Source organism: Syngnathoides biaculeatus, chromosome 22 (genome assembly GCF_019802595.1).
Source record: "Syngnathoides biaculeatus isolate LvHL_M chromosome 22, ASM1980259v1, whole genome shotgun sequence".
Lineage (NCBI taxonomy): Eukaryota > Metazoa > Chordata > Actinopteri > Syngnathiformes > Syngnathidae > Syngnathoides > Syngnathoides biaculeatus.
In genome coordinates, this window is record NC_084661.1 from 1073862 (window position 1) to 1091641 (window position 17780).

The 17780-nt window shown below is 45.5% G+C and overlaps 1 protein-coding gene across 7 annotated transcripts in view; it reads right to left on the reverse strand.

Annotated features, from left to right (window-relative positions):
* Positions 1-204: 204 nt before the first annotated feature.
* Positions 205-17780, reverse strand: part of dnah9 (dynein, axonemal, heavy chain 9) — a 226294-nt gene continuing 208718 nt past the window's right edge. For all 7 annotated transcript variants that reach the window (XM_061810317.1, XM_061810318.1, XM_061810319.1 and 4 more), the window contains 7 exons: positions 12594-12785; positions 12312-12503; positions 6251-6421; positions 4401-4583; positions 3211-3464; positions 2989-3124; positions 205-851 (listed from right to left, as the gene is read on the reverse strand). In XM_061810317.1, the coding sequence (XP_061666301.1) occupies positions 624-851; positions 2989-3124; positions 3211-3464; positions 4401-4583; positions 6251-6421; positions 12312-12503; positions 12594-12785 (1356 nt within the window). In that variant the 3' untranslated portion in view covers positions 205-623. The remainder of the gene's footprint in view (positions 852-2988; positions 3125-3210; positions 3465-4400; positions 4584-6250; positions 6422-12311; positions 12504-12593; positions 12786-17780) is intronic.

Sequence of the window (17780 nt, forward strand, 5' to 3'; positions counted from 1 at the left end):
TTATCCTCAAAAGAGGCACGAGAATGCTGTAGCCGATCCCATCTCACGGAATACAACCTGAAATGGTCGAGTAGTTTGTACAAATTCTGGTGTACACGTGGCAGCACATTATCCCCAGAGAGCAGTGTACCTGGTTTTCCTCATCAGGCAATGTGGCTAAAAGTAAGTAAACAACTATCAAAAGGCATTTTCTTGTTTATTAGGGAGAAAAATCATGAAACATTTGGATCTGTAACAAAATGTTGAAACACAACAAATGTCATTTTAGGGAATTGATTTAAAATAACTGACTTTCAATTAATGTGCAAATTTATGTGCTCAAGAGGGGACAAAAATCACAAACAATTGGATGATTTCATAATTTAGCATACCATCAGTCTCGACTACTCATTAATAATTTGCAATGCAATAAATTTGTGAAAAGCTTTCTGAGAACCCAAAAAATTACTGACTTTTTTTACTTCAGACTTAGTAGAACTTATTTGGAAAAAAAGTTTTTGCTCAGTGACCCCTTGAAAAAAAAAAAACACTCATTAAAAAAAAAGTCAGTTAAAATGTTCTAATCCTTGACCCTGTTGTACCATCACTACCACGATCTTCCTATTAAAGCTCCAGGAATTCTGCTAGACCTGCAAAAGCAAAGCAACCCCAGCCAAGGTCCACTTGGAGGGTTTTTCTTTGGTCTTCAGGTTAAAGGTCCAGACATATGTGGGCCCCCTTTGGCGTGTCTTGTAAACTGGACACTGATACATGTTCGTGTTCTCCTGTTTGTCCACAGGAATGGCTCTGATGAAGATTACTGGCATGATGGGAGTCAGCTCTTTTAGGCGGGCATCCACAATCAAGCCGGTCTGTCAGAGAAAGATGGGAGGGGATGACAATCCAGTAAAACACAATTTGATGTGTCAAAGAACTAAGGGAAGTGATTAATTTGGTGGTAGGGTTTCCTTCTCCTGAGTCCGCATTTAAATGTTTGACTAATCCTGGTTGACACAATCCTTGCGAGAAACTCAGAGCACACAACATCGTCATACTCTTGAAGAATGTTTGAAAGTCAGCAATGTTTGGGACAAAGTCAAAATGCCCTGCCTCAAAAAACACTCACTAAACACACTGAAAAAGGGAGGTCTGTCTCCCTAATTAATCCTTCTACATTTAGTGCCTGACAAACTGAAGTTTCCCCATGCATGCATAGAGGATTTCAGGGTTGTGTGTAAATCCTGATGACTTTGGTAAAGTTGGAGGACAAAAGCGTTAATTGAATCTGGAAATGATGCAAAACTTTAAAGAGGTGTTAAACACCAGTAAGTACATGTGGGGCAAATCCAAACGATAATCTCCAAGTAAGACTTGTCTCCTCACTGAAGTACTGAAATAAAATAAATTGCAAGGTCATAGAGAACCATAATGCATCTCGTTCAAATTTTATCCCCATCAAATAGCTTATAACGGGGAGTGTGGTAAAATAAGAATTGAATACTCTATAAAACTATTTGGCATTTGGAATTGTGACTAGACATACAACTTTCAAAATCCAAATATTGATTAACTCACCTGAAACAGGGGCAGGTTGTGATATGAATTTGCCCGACTGTTGCCCTTCCGATTACGCTACAGCGATAAGCTCCACAATTGCATGGACGGCAAAGCAAAGTGTTGCATCGATTTTTACATACAATTGTCAACTTGGCTCTTTTTAAGTATGTAATGAAAGTTGTTGCCTTCTTTTGAAAATTCTGTAATATTGGATTGCATCCTATTTGGAATAGAATTAGATCATTAAGGCATTTTGCAGTCAAATTTATTGTACTGTACTGTTTGGTGCCAGTGTATTTCAGTGGACTTCATTAATGGAAATGTATATCCACATTATGAACTATTAACCTTGAATAAAACACTTAAATGCCATTTTGTATGACACTGACTTCATGAGATTATGTCAAACTCAAAACATTTTTAGAGAGTTAAATATGCGGCAAATGAAATTGCAATTTAGTATGACACTTCTCCACAATTTAGTTATTACAAAAGAACACCTATCTTGTATGTAATGGCAGAATTAAAATCACTTTCAGTTAGAGAACATTGCTGTCAGTAGTTAGCTTTCTTTTTATCTGTGATACCCCTTTGAATAAGGAGTGAACTTTATAAATATTGATGAGTCGTCTCATTATAAATCTTTGACTTCTATGGCTATACATATGCGTCTTGTCGGAGTGCTGCTTACTCTCCTATTCACACTATTCCCCGACACCGGCACAAGGCTGGCCATTGGCGCCGTTCGGAGGGCAGGGAGTGGATGAGTAGTGACGAGAGCAGCGAGGAGAAGCTAACTCAGAGTTTATTTGCCTGTGTCTCTAACTTTAATGAAGAAAAAAAGGAACCACTCAACTAAGGGGAGATCTAAGTGTTCAAGTGCACACTCTACACATTCCCCAATTAACAAGTCTACAGGGATGCAGCTTGAAAGCTGGTCAACACTCTGTATAGAGGTAGCATGCTCAGAAAGACAGAGCAAAGAGAAGCAGAGGAAGGTGCTGAATGCAAGTGGGAAGCAAAGTAAAAAAAAATCAAGGCACAAATGGAATACAGAATCCCTTCAGGGAAAAAATATCCAAGATAATTTACTTGAGTAGATTTAAGGTGCATCTGAAGGTGAAGTCACCCTATGTCCAGTCAGACTCCATACAGAGAGTTTGGATGCAAAGAACGGACAGTACAAGGTATAAAGTGTGTCTCATAATCAATACAATAATCAATTGACCACTTAGCTGCCTACATCTTAGTTATTAATCTCATGAAAGACATTATTGACAATATTGTGTTTCCAATTTTATGGAACCCGCTTTGGGAAGAATCGTGAAAAGAGTACACTAAATCCATTTTTTCTTTTATTTTGAGTTCCTGTATTGCAGCAGGTATGAAAATGATGTGAGATTACTTCTCCTCATAAATATAAGAAAAACCAAAAAAAAACTTTAGCCTTACCTGTGAGTTCCAGCGGGCACCCTCCATGTATAGCCCATGAACATAAGCCCCTTCTCGAGGTGGTGATGTCAAGTCCTCACGGTTCTTCTTGGTAACATCACATTGCAGACTCATATTATCCAAGGGCCACTCATTCCTGTCGTCCAAACATGGAATTGCTTTATCACAGCAAGAATTTCAAGAATTCCAGCTGCTATGCTGTCAAGTCTGACAGTAAAGTACCTGCGAGCCATGGCTTGCATGATGGCGGTGAGGAAGGACTGGGGGTTGAAGAAGCCGGTCAGCCACACTGCACACGGTAAGACAAAATCAGTCGTCCAGGCTTCGAGCTCCTTAATCCGTGCCAGCAGGTCAGTGAACCACAGAGTCAGGCCAGACATGGAGGGGTAAGCAAGCTTGGTCCAAGTCTCTGGTACCATGTCCAGGAAAATAGAATTCTGGAGGTTCTCCATTTCAATAGTCATGGTTAGTTCTCCCTAAAGGATCAATAAAGGACAGCGATCAATTACTTGTGGTGATATCAATCCAAAAGTGACGTGTGATTTGCAGTTGAATTTGCATTGGTAGTGCACAGTGGAACTGAGTCATCAGAAGAAAAAGTTCCCTACACTTATGCTACCGAGGCAGAATGTTTTCTTCGAGTTTGCAAAAAAGGGCCATATTTTTTCATAAAAAAAAAAAAAAATTGGCTATGCTGGAATCCCTGATGTTAGTGACCATTGTTGAGAGTTTTGTGGTTGATATGGTTGGCCAGTTCATACAGATGATCAGCAAGTAAAAATGAAAATCAAATACTAGAGGTTAAAAGAACACAACAGTGGACCCCCCCAATCCATGAATAATTTACCTCTTATAATTGGATTAGAAGTGCAATCTTGAATAAACAGGGATATACAAATGTTTTGGGGTTGTCCAACCCCCACCCCTCTTATACAACAAAAAATGTTTAAAAGTGGAAATGGACGAAGACTAAATTAATAAACATTGATAGTAACTGCACAGATTGTCTTCACAGCTTGTTTTGCCCATAAAACCTACGATTGATTTATTGTAATCACATGCGCTATTCCCCATTGCCCCCCAACCCAAGTTTGTTGATATTTTTTCTTCCAGTGGGATTATGCTGACTCTGATTTTAATGAAACACAGCGAAGGGGTACAGGACAGGCCAATGCTATCTTTTTTTTTATTTTTCTTTTTTTTAACTTAACATCGCATGCCTAAATGAATGAAAACCTAATCTCCTTGGTGAAGGCAATAATGGATTTTCATTCAATGAAACGCAAAACAACAGCGAGCGCTCATCACCGTTTGCCGTTGCAGCAGAAGCAATTGATTGTATTTCACCAGTGATGAACTTATTCATTATAACTATCAATAATTAATGTCTGGCTGCATTTTAATGATCTCACCTTGAGACCCATGCTGAGCTCATTGAGGGAACGCTTGATTTCTTGGGTGAGAAGATTCATGCGCTCGCACTCTTGCACGGCTACCACTTGATAGGGAGTCCTCTCCTCAGCTTTTCCGAGGACCTCAGCCATGTTGAACTCCTCGGGGAGTTTCTCAATGATCTCCTCCAGCAGTGTATGCACCTTGAAAAATTTAGACAAATAGAAAAAATAACCATTATTAAAATGTGATGGTATTAAATTAAATAGTAACTCCTAGCTTTAAGAGGGTTGAGACACATTCCATTCACAAAAGACTAATGTTATAAAAACTCATCATTAACATAGCCTGTTTTAAATAAACATAGCCATAAATATTCATGAGAGTTTTTTTGCAATGACAGCTTCGTGCTTTCAATAACAGCCTAAAACTATTTTTGTGCATGTCAACATTTTTCCAGTGCAAGTGGCATTAGTAATCAGTTGGTGGATTCGATGTCAAACAAAGGATGTGAAGTCACTACGTATATCGATGGAGTTTTTCAGTTTAAATATTTGACCAGTTTGGCAGCTCGCAAGATCGCTTGGTACAAAAAAAGGCCATTTTTTGTGCTAATATGCTGAGACAAGCAGACATTTTTTATCTTCAGCAATAAAATATGATGGTTAATGAGAGCAGTGCTTTTGAGAACAATACAGTTGACAAAAACAACTAAAAACCTGATTTACTTTAATCTAAGAAGACATGCTTTACCTGCTTACTTGAGAGATGGTTAACCACTGGGAAAAAATACAAGCGAAAAATATTGATGCTTGAATGTCAGACAGTTGACTATTACATCGATGTACTGAAATATAGATATTGAATGTTCTGATGAAACAATAAATAACTGGTGTCAAAGACTGGGTATTTTTGACTTGACTGAAATCTCAAACTGACACTAGTGTCAAAGAAAAAAAAACGACAAGTAATGAGTTTACTTGGTCTATCATCTCATACTTAATGCAAAAGGTCTTGATTTTGGCAACAATGCAATCTTAACAATAAGAGTACACCTTGAAGGGAAGTGGCAGCAAAATGCTCCTGCCTGAAACTTCATGTCATAATTTGGCATGGTCAGCTCGTCATAGAATTGAACAATGGATTTGGATCTTGGTAGTTATTTCGAAAAAAAAAAAAAAATCCAACACCCTCAATCATGTGGGAACACCCAGGCAGTGCACAATAAGACACACACTATTGCTTTTCAGGACAAAAAAAACTTCATATCAGACCAGCTGTGACGCGAAAAGGAGACCGGAAAATCTCAAAAACCCAAAGCCCAAACAGCAGTTTTGCTGATTTTTATTTCCCTTCAGAATTCAGTAGCTATAGAAAATGTCACCTGTTGTCATTCTACATTTAAAAGCAAGTGCAACCAAACAGAAACTAGCATGAAATTCACATTTGTGGAGAACCCTGCTTTATTTACAACCTTAGGGTGACAGCTTGACTCTTCACATCAGAATCATTGCTTTTGTGTTTACTTATCGTTTTACTGCCTTAAGCCTTATACACCAGAGAGGTGGATTAAGTGAGTCAAATCAAGGAGATATTTACCTGACATTCATTATACTATAATTAGCTGCTTTTTCCTTTTACATTACTTAATTACTTGCAATTACCTGTGGTTATTTTTACACAATTTATAAGAGTGAAAAATATTACTAAATTTGATCATCAAGTTTGTTGTTTACTATGGGCAAACTTTTAATTTTTTTAATGGCCCAAACCAGACTGCTCCACTATATTCCAATGTAAAAATACTGTACTGCAGTCAAAGTACAAATTATCCCATTTTCATACATTTACAGGAATGAATCATATTTACCTTTTCCTCTCGTGTCATCCCTGCCACCTCGCCGGCTGCCCCATCCCTGGGCTGCATCTCCAGTACAGTGCGGAAAAGTTTTTGGGAGTTTTGTGTGAGAAAGCCAATCTCAGCATTGGGATGAAGGCCATAAAGGTAAGGTGACTCGGCAGGTAGTGTGTCATCAATATACTGGAGGACAATAAATCCATGTCAGATCTAATGCTATATAGTGTACTAGACCACAAATTATTCCAGACTCTCTTGATTGTTATTTCTCTTTAAACATTTAGACTTAAGACTTTTTTTTCCTTAAATAGCATATGATTATACCGATTTGTCATCACGGTATCGACTAGTTGCAAAAAAAATACTTTTTTCACCCCCTTTGAATCAGTGGTTTTCACTTAACGATCGCTGACAAAGGACCGAAAGCGAAACATGAATAAAATATCTGTCTGAAAATTCAAACACTTGACAAGCTGCTAATGAGGCAAGGTAAAAAGGCACTTTCCATCTGTTGGTCCACGATGAAGCTCAATATGTTTTTTGTTGGACACAACATTAAACAAAAAAAAACTCTAAACACTGAGATGTCAGTTTTTAATCATATTCTTTTGAAAAGGGGTCTTTAATACAAAAACACTGTCGTCAGATCGCTTGATCAGCTTTGTGTTTTTTGTTTTTTTTTGCTGATTGCATATAATGTGACCTCTATATTCCTAAAATGAAAGTAAAGTTGCTGAGTCACTTGTTCCTGTTCTAGTTCTCTGTCAAATATACAGCCCAGGAAGTTAGCTCCAGGTGGCTGTGACAGTGGATGGCCCGTCACATACATCATAAATAAATTATATTTTCATTGAGTCTTTATTGTGTGCGGCAACAGTTGACACAATGCCCCAGCTCTGTTTTGACTTGACCCTGTCATTTAGGATTTATGCTCTTCAATATATAACATCATACAGCCGCCAGGGTGAGGTTGGCTGAGGTGAGGCAGTAACTTTGTGTAGCATGTGGCTGTCACAATGTATTTCTGGAGTGATTTGAAAAAAGGTTTGGCCTAATAACTCTTTGTCAGTAAAACTCTATATTATATATAATGTATAAAACATAGAGGGACCTAAAAAACAATTGATATTGGTGTTTGGTGAGCATAATATACAGAACAATAATAGTATAAAAGCATAATGATAATAATTGGCAAAACTGGAATGTTCACTTTGTTTATCCATGTGCCATTATGTAGTGTTGTGTGTATATCAATCCAGCCATCCATTTTCTGAGCCGCTTATCCTCATGAAGGTTATCAGAGTGCTGGAGCCAATCCCAGCTGTCATCGGGCAGGAGGCAAGGTACACCCTGAACTGGTTGCCAGCCAATCACAGGGCACAGTGAGTCAAACAGGCGAACTCACAATCACACCTCAGGGCAAATTAGCCTGTCCAATTAATGTTGCATGTTTTTTGGGATGTGGGAGCAAAACGGAGTGCCTGGAGAAAACCCACGCAGGCGCGGCAAGAACATGCAAATTCCACACAGGCGGGGCCGGGATTTGAACGGCGGTCCTCAGAACTGTGAGGCCAACGCTCTACAGCTGCACCACCATGCTGCCACAAATAAACAATTAATATTTGTCTTGATCCTGCCGCTCCAGCACAAGCTGTGCGGGTGCCTGCGCGGGTGCGCTGATTGGGGCGCACACCTGCGTCTCATGCGGGCTGAATAGTCTGTGTATTTATATCACCCCGATGATGATTGGTCCCCGCCAGTTCGTTGATCTTCATGTCCCGTTCGTGTGCTCCGGTATCCCTGATCGAACCTGTGTGTACCGACCTTCGCCTGTTCTCCGACCAACCTTGTAAGCCTGACTCCTTCGTTACTTCTGCCTGCTTTGATTGTTCTCCTGTGTACCGATTCCTGCCTGTCCGCTCACCTGCTCTCTTTGCCCGACGTCCCAACTACCGCTGTTGCACCGGACTGCCTGCTCGATCCCCTACCTCTGCATATAATAAACGTTTCTCCTTGAACTACCTTGCATCTTCCAAGACTTGCATTTGGGTCCTACTCTCGTCCCAATGGGACGTGACAGAACGAACTGGCCAACACAGGACCCAGCAGGGAAGACCCGGCTCCCTGATGTCCTCCGCATCCGTGTCTTACGCTCCGCCAGCGAGGTATGAATACGTCCCGAACACGACCTGTCCGGCTCCTCATATTCTTCTGGACTCTCACTTTTCGGAATATGAGGAGGACCGTGATTTGTATGACCGGCTGCCGGAGTACGACTCCGATTATTCTGATTATGAATCTGCTCGTCCGATCTTTCATCCCAGTCAGTTTGTTTCACCTCCCCGCGTTTCCAGCACCCGAGCGTCCTCGCCCGGTAGGTTTAAGTACACCATTCCGAATGAGGGAACCCGCTTGGCCATCTACCCGGGACCTCCGTGTGGCGGCCAGAGGAGACGCCCCGGCTGGGCGTTCCCCGGTGCCTCCCGCTGCGTGGCAACTAAGACATCTTCCTCCCACTCCTCGCCGGCAAAGGCGAAACCCACAGAACCGCCGCTGGTGGTGAAGCTTCCAGCCCAGAGGGAGGAGGAGCCGCCAAATCACGAGGCGTTCTGCCGCGAAATGCGGATGCAGATGGAGCAGGAGAGCGCCGAATTGGCGGCTCTCACGGCCCAGGTCCGGCAAGGATTGGTGAACCAGCCGAGCTACGCTGACGTCACAACTGCGACGGACTCGCTGCTGATGCAGGTTCACGTGGCAGTTGGAACTGACCCGCTCCCGAGACACGCCCACGTGTCAGTTTCGACTGACTCTCTGCCTACTCTCGTTCACGTTGCCGTGGAAACCGACCCGCCCCCTCGCCAAGTGCACGTTGCAGTGGGAACGGACTCGCCACCTCGCCAAGTGCATGTCGCAGTGGGAACGGACCCGCCACCTCGCCAAGCGCACGTAGCTGTGGAAACTGACCCGTCTCCTCACCATTCCCACGTCGAGGTTTTGGCTGTTCCGAGCAGAGCTCACGCGGCAGTTGGAACTGACCAGCTCCCGGGACACACCCACGTGTCAGTTTCGACTCACTCTCTGCCGACTCTCGTTCACGTTGCCCTGGAAACGGATTCGCCACCGTGCCACGCCCAAGTTGCTGTTTCAACGGATGCACTGCAAGCTCACGTGGCAGTGGGGACCGACCCGATGCCGCCTCACGTTGCTGTCCAGGAGGTGGCGGCGTCTCCACAGCCGCTTCTCGTCCATGCTCTGGAGTACCATTGGCGACCGGCCCGCGGTCGCTCCACACTCCTGCTCTGTCGGCGACCGGCCCGCGGTCGCTCCCCGTTCCTGCTCTGTCGGCGACCGGCCCGCGGTCGCTCCCCGTTCCTGCTCTGTCGGCGACCGGCACGCCCATACATTCCTGTCCAGGAGGTGGGGACGGTTCCCCAGCCACCTCACGTTCCCGCCCAGGAGGAGGTGGAGTTGGTGATGCTGCCACCGCCTTCTCACGTTCCTGTCCAGGAGGTGGCGACAGTTCCCCAGCCGCCTCACATTGCTGTCCAGGAGGTGGCGATGCCGATGGTGTCGCCGCCTTCTCACGTTGCTGTCCAGGAGGTGGCAATGGTGTCGCCGCCTTCTCACGTTGCTGTCCAGGAGGTGGCGATGGTGTCGCCGCCTTCTCACGTTCCTGTCCAGGAGGAGCTGGGGAGTTCTGTGGAGCCACCCTGGAGCTGGAGAGACTTCGGGATGGCTGTGATGGTGGCGGTCATGGCTCTGGTCCTGCGCTCCATCATCCTCTTCGCTCCTGAGGGGGCCCAGCCGCTTCCTGACCAATCCTCGGTGGCGACCAGTCCCTGGTCGTCTCGCAACCACGGCGTGGGAGGTTCTCGTCCAGAGCAGTTGCCTACCTCGGCCTGGTTCCTGCTTCGTCGTTTGGTTCCTCACAGAGGTCGTCCGCCTGAATCACTCCGTGGGGACCCTGCTGCTTGGCGTCCGGGTCGTCCTCCTGACCTGTCCACCCAGACGCCTTGCATTTGGTGGCCTGGATGGCCACCAGACTGGGGTTCGGGGGGGGTGATGATGATTGGTCCCCGCCAGTTCATTGATCTTCATGTCCCGTTCGTGTGCTCCGGTATCCCTGATCGAACCTGTGTGTACCGACCTTCACCTGTTCTCCGACCAACCTTGTAAGCCTGACTCCTTCGTTACTTCTGTCTGCTTTGATTGTTCTCCTGTGTACCGACTCCTGCCTATCCGCTCACCTGCTCTCTTCGCCCGACGTCCCAACTACCGCTGCTGCACCGGACTGCCTGCTCGATCCCCTACCTCTGCATATAATAAACGTTTCTCCTTGAACTACCTTGCATCTTCCGAGTCCTGCATTTGGGTCCTACTCTCGTTCCGATGGGACATGACAATATTCAAATCACACTCACTTTTTCCCTTTATCCAAACCCCCATATGTGCTGATAAATTATGCTGCCGTTCGACCAATCAGGTCCCTCCAGCCACTTGTGTCTTGTGTAGGTATTCCTTGTTGTTGCCAATTTGTTTGAATTTAGTTCCTCGATTTCATTCAGGTCTTGTTGGTTCATTGTCCCTATCTGTGTCACGTGTAATCACCAGTTGTGTCGCTCAGTTATTTCAGCAGTCAGGTCGTTTCCATTTTTAGTTGATTTGAAGTGTTAATTTGTGGTGGATTTTTCCATGATCCTTCTTTTGTTTTTTTGTAAATTAAAAGTACAACTTTTTGAGAGTCCTGCCTTGTTTCCTTTCACCTGGGGCCTCAAAAACCTCGTTGCGTGAAAATACTCACAGTCAAATATTTGGCAGATATAACTTGGCATTCTATATCTTTATTATATCAAAATCTAAGGTATGCAATTGTTAGACTCCACACATCTGCAGTCAGTAGCACCAATAATAAATGTTAGTGTCGTTTGATTTTACTTATTCAAGCAGTTGTGTATGTATCTATGTACGTTTTTGTGGGAAACATATTTGTAAGATATTTGGTAAGTGTTCATTTAACTTTAAAACTCTCCCATCCCAAAAACCCTGGCAAGATGTCAGTTAACCTGCATCACACATAGTTTCCAATTATATGTGAAACACAGACAGATACAAATTAGATGTCTGCTGCTGTGACTTTTACGATTGGAGCGAACAGTATCAGAAAGTGAATACTTCATCAGAATGCACTAAAAAACGATGTGCGCATATTTTCTGGGGTCCTTTTTACATTTTGTGCTTTTCCAAGAATGCAGTTGAAAGTTGATCTAATATTTTAGAGAACTGTAAAATAATACAGAGCCATTAGTAAACTGGCATACATTCTTGCATTAAGCTGTAAAAAAAAACCTGAATTACAAAGATAAACATGTTTAAATTTGATGTACTTAGTGATAAAACTAGTCTTAAAAAACTTCACTAGTTAAATCCCTAGTTTTATCACTAAGTACGTTTGCAGTGGTGCAGAACCGCGACTGCTTTGAGGGATTTTCTTAGTCAGGTACGAAAGAGGACAACAACTTTAAAGGAGTAAAACAATCAATAAAAAGTCATGTGATATACCATTAATGTCAAAATATTGATTAGTACAGCGTTTTCTGAGTAAATGTCTTCTCTGCAGTGCATGGCTGTTACATTAATATGCCATAATCAAATCAGTTACTACAACACTTAATGAAAACGACTGCATTAAGCGGTGAATGAAATTATGATCACACGGTATACTACCGGATATTCATTTTCAAAGTTTGTTAGCTTGTTCCTGTTCACGGACAAAACTAACTCTACTTCTAAGAAATATGTAGAAAACTACAATCGTTTAAGTTCTGGGACCCATCTGGGAGTTTTATTGCTATTGATTTAGTACTCTCAATTAGAAAAGGAGTTGATTAACACTTCAATTTAAGCAATTCGTGGCCATCGTTAGTGTGTTGGATGGTGCTCTTGGCTATTCATCTACCTGTGTAGACATGAGAAAACCAAAGAAATCCAGTGATCCAATTCACTTTTCAATGTATCAGTTATAACAATTTGAGTGGAAATAAAGCAGCTCAGTAAGTCGCCGTGTTTGCTTAACCTGGTGATAGCTGTTGTAGTCCATGTTTCCAGGCAATGGGAAACCCGGTGCGAGACACAGGTCTCCTTCCATCATCTCAGGCTTAATGAACTCCTCCAGGTAGGTCCTGCATAGATGGCGATCCCAGTCATCTGTGATGTGACCCCCGTACATGATCTCACCAAAGAGGTAGCGTATATCATCATAGGGGACCTGGGAATCAAGCACACGGACATGGTCATTGATGATACTTTTCCAAACAAAAAGAAATAATAAATAGTTTATATGCAAAACAAACCACACCTTGGGATTAGCCTCCAGGTAGTTGAAGAGGACATTGACTGATATTATGAGATCTCCTGTGTTGAAAGGGTATGATCTGTTCCATCCTTGAGGACCAAACTTCCTTCTCTCTGCTACCACAGCATGGAAGTAGCAGAGCACAAATAGAATACTCTTAAACTCATTCTCTCGTGAACAGATTTCCAGCGTGTCCTATAAAAAACGTATAAAACATTGTCACTTACGTGAAATCTACAACCTACAATGAAAATGTCACACCTCCTGTGAGGCTAATAATCACAATTTACAAGATGTACTCAAAATTTTATTGAGCCCAATTTAACTCAAATTACAATAATTGAAACTCCCTTCTGATTTTTGAACCTTTTTTTTTTGTTTGTGGTTTAGTGTTTTTTTTTTTTAATCTCAGCCTGTCCTCTTCCTGTCAGCCATTTTGAAAATTACAACATTGCTAGATGCGCCATCAGGAGCATAAAACTGTGACTGAATTTCTCACTTTGGCAAGGGAACCATAATTAAACATTTTTAAAAGCTTTCGAAATGTGTGAGGGGAAGCTGCACTAGACTACAGAACAGTCAAAAAGTGGATGTCCAGAATCAAAGCCACAAAACTAGAGCCTCCTTTGAGTGACCTCCCTCATGGCCAAAGTAACTTGGGAAGTCATCAGTTCCTTTGGCTGGCCAACCATAAACCATCTCCCAAACTGACCCGATTTGACACAATCAAATTATTGTTTGTTTGGACCTTTAAAAAATGAGTTAGAGGTCAGCAATTCGCTGATAACAAGTTAAGCTATCTGTCAAAATAAAATGGTTAAAAGCACATTTTATGGGCCTTGTATGCCTTTGTTCATTGATTTGACTGTCCATTTTTAGAAAAAGGTTGATAATATTTGAAATTAATCTTCCAACTTTTTGGGCTTTATTTCTACGTGTAGTGCCTTTCTATTGCAATAATATAAAGCTAGAGGAAAATTGGGCTCATTACATTCTGACTGCCCTTTGCATTAATTGTACCTTTTATCAACATATACCCACATTCAGCATAGATGTAGGATTATTATGCAAATTATATACTGCATAATTAAAAAAGAAACAGAGGAAAAATGCTCAGAAAATTATCCATGGAAATTTTCATGATCACGTAATTTACAATGAAGAAATTACAATTGTTCCCAATTACATGCCGTGAGAAAGACACACGTCGTGATATTTTAGTGGTCATAATCCATGCATTACTTAGTAATTAACTAATTAACATTTGAAAAGTAAAATTAATAAATTTAAAAAAATACAGAATTGAAATCTAAATTGAGTGGATCCTCTCAGGTCTTACCCCTCCACAACATTTGGTGGAAAACAAACAACATTCCTGATATACAGAATTAGCTAGTTTAACCACTATATTGTGCAATGTAGTTCTTGAACACCTACAAGAACTACATGTAAGAAAAAATTACATCTTCTGTAGCACATAAATTACATTACATATTTACTTTCCACTTACTAAAACAGTTCCAGCTAGACCTACGTGACAAGTGTATTGTTGCACCAAATCACTTATTTTGATGTTTTGCGACTGCTTATAACGATGGCTCGAAAATACCCTTCGCCTGTCCAATCCTCGTCCTTCCATTGTGACATTTCTAAGAAGCCAAGTAAGAAGTGTTGTTTATCTGGGAACATGGAAGCGTTGATCAGGGACTTATGATGCACTGACATCGAATGCAATGAGAACTTTCACTTTTACAGTTTGGCAGCTGGGTGGCGTGTAGTAAAATAGCATGCAACACAGTTGTTCAATGTGGATGCGCTGGTAATGCCAGATCATGGATTACCCCCCGCCCCCCTCCAATATCCATAACGATATGTTACAGCCATAACAGGACAAAGTTTTGAGATTTTTGTAACAAAATACGGATGTCCTGTTGTGGTGTTTACATAATTCACCCGCGGGACCTCGAGTTGGGGTGCGGGGTTCCGCACGGACTGTTTTTGTTGTTGCGCTTCCGGAGCAAAGGTTAACAGAGTTCCCGCCGTTATGCGAGTAGTTTGGTGATGTCGAACAATAAAGCAAGTTCTGTTTCTGTGTCCGACACTCCGCCTCCGACTCCTTTTCTCCGGCGCTACACTGGTGACCCCGACGTCAGTCCCGGCGTTTTCGAGACTGAAACGAACATGGCAACCGCCATCCTCAAATTGCCGGAGTTTTGGGAGACGTCCGCGGCAGCGTGGTTCTCACAGACGGAGGCTCAGTTTGCCCTCCGCGGGATCTCAGATGATTCCACGCGTTACTACCACGTTGTCTCAGCACTCGGGAGCTCAACGGCGGCCAGAGCAGTGAACTTCATCACCTCTCCCCCGGCCCGAGATAAGTATGCTGCGATCAAGGCTCACCTTCTCAAGGTTTTTGAACTTTCACGGCCGGAACGTGCCCGACGTCTGTTGGCTATTAATGGACTGGGGGACAGCAAACCTTCCGAACTCATGGAAATGATGCTAAACCTGCTGGGCACGGAAGAGCCCAATTTCATTTTCATGGAACTGTTTCTCAGGCAAATGCCACCGCATGTTCAGACGGCGCTCGCGAACAGTACTATCACTGAGCCCCGGGCCCTGGCCGAGGAGGCCGACCGTTTCTTCCTGGCAACCCAGCGCTTCTCCCCTGAGACGCTGGCCGCGACGCGCAGTTACTCACCTTCGGGCGCGGGGGTGGCATCCAGCAGGGGCCCCTTCGGCACCGACGGCCGTGCTGGCACAGGCTTGTGCTACTTCCATGCCCGTTTCGGTGCGAAAGCGAAGAGGTGCCGCGCCCCTTGCAACTACGACGCGTCGGGAAACGCCAAAGCCCACGCTTCGCAGCGGCCGTGAGCGTGGGCGCGAAGAGCCGGCTGCTGTTCGTCAAGGACAACCTTTCCGGGCGCAAATTCCTTTGTGACACCGGCGCCCAGAGGAGCGTCCTGACGGCCACTGCGGAGGACGCCGCTGGCGGGACTCATGGGCCACCCCTACTGTCCGCTAATGGCTCCCCTATCCGCTCTTATGGCATGAGGACTGTGGACTTGTGTTTCGGGAGTCAGCGCTTCACATGGGACTTTGTCACTGCGGATGTCTCATTCCCTCTCCTCGGCGCTGATTTTTTTTGTGCCCACGGGCTGCTGGTGGATGTTAAGAGGGGCCGTCTGGTGGATGCACTGACTTTTTCCACGGTCGCCTGCGTCCGCAATGAGGCGACTTATGGTGGTCTCTCCAGTTCGCTATCGGACGGCACCAATACCAACTCCTCCTTGGTGAGTTCCCTGCCTTGACACGGCCCACTTTCTCCTCTGCCACGACTAAACATGGGGTCGAGCACCACATTGAGACCAAGGGCCCCCCGATCCACGCGAGGGCCCGACGGCTTGATCCCGAGAAGCTAGCAGTCGCTAAGTCCGAGTTTGCCAACATGGAGCGTCTGGGCATCGTCCGCCGCTCGGATAGTCCGTGGGCCTCGCCACTACACATCGTCCCTAAACCGAGTGGTGGGTGGCGACCGTGTGGTGACTACCGCCGCCTTAACGACGCCACTACGCCCGACCGCTACCCTGTTCCACACATTCAGGACTTCTCAGCCCACCTGGCAGGCAAAATCTTGTTCTCCAAGGTCGACCTGGTGCGCGGGTATCACCAGGTTCCCGTGCACCCCTCAGACGTTCCCAAGACAGCTGTAATCACTCCGTTTGGACTGTTCGAGTTTCTGAGGATGCCGTTTGGTCTTAAAAACGCGGCACAATCTTTCCAGCGTTTAATGGATTCTGTGCTCAGGGACTTGCCATTTGTGTTCGTCTATTTGGATGACATCCTCGTCGCCAGCTCCTCGGAGGATGAACATCTGATGCACCTCCGCGACCTCTTCGCAAGACTTGAGCAGCATGGCCTGATCATCAACCCGGCAAAGTGTGTTTTCGGGGTGCCCTCTATCCAGTTCCTCGGGCACCTCATAGACAAGAACGGCGCCGCCCCCCTTCCGGCAAAGGTGGAGGCCGTCTCCGCTTTTCCCCGACCTCGCTCGGCTCGGGGCCTCCGGGAGTTCCTGGGGATGGTGACTTTCTACCACCGGTTCATCCGCCGGGCGGCCCACATCATGCGCCCGCTCTATGAGGCTCTTAAAGACAAGGCCCCCAACCGGGACGTTGAATGGACGGCCGAGAGGATGGAAGCCTTCGAAGCTACGAAGGCCGCACTGAGTCGTGCCGCTATGCTGGCTCACCCGACCCACGGGGCCCCTGTCGCTCTCACTACCGATGCATCGGACTACGCTGTTGGAGCCGTATTCGAACAGTGGGTCGGCGGCGCCTGGCAACCGCTTGCCTTTTTCAGCCGTCAGCTGGTCCCCAGGGAGCGCAAATACAGCACGTTCGATAGAGAGCTCCTCGGCCTCTGGCTGGCGATCCGCCACTTCCGCTCCCTATTGGAAGGCCGTGAGTTCACGGCATATGTGGACCATAAACCCCTCACTTTCGCCATGTCCAAGGTGGCCGAGCCGTGGTCCGCCCGCCAGCAACGCCAACTGTCGTTCATCTCTGAGTACACTACGGACATCCAACACATCGCCGGCAAATCCAATGTGGTCGTGGACTGCCTCTCCAGGGCGATCGTCGGCACTGTGCATCTGGGTCTCGACTACTCCCGCATGAGCGCAGACCAGGCCTCGGACCACGGGGTGCAGGCCCTCAAGACTTCTGACACGGGTTTGCGCCTGGAGGAAGTCGCGGTTGGTGACTCGGGCGTCAGGTTGCTGTGCGACCTCTCGGCTGACCAGCCTCGGCCGCTGGTCCCTGCAAACTGGCGAAGAGCTGTTTTCGAGGCGGTCCACAACCTCTCCCACCCCGGAAGGAAACCGTCCGTGAGGCTCGTGGCCCAGAAGTTCGTGTGGCGCGGTCTCAAGAAAGATGTGCAGGCCTGGGTCGACTCGTGCGTGGCCTGTCAGCGGGCTAAGGTGCATCGCCACACAAAAGCCCCCTTGGAGCCCTTTGCTGTCCCCGAGAGGAGGTTTGACCACGTCAACGTTGACTTGGTAGGTCCACTTCCTCCCTCGCACGGATTCACCTACTTGCTCACCATGGTGGACAGGACGACCCGCTGGCCCGAAGCCGTTCCCCTCTCCTCGACAACGTCGTCAGACGTGGCCCGGGCGTTCATCGGCAC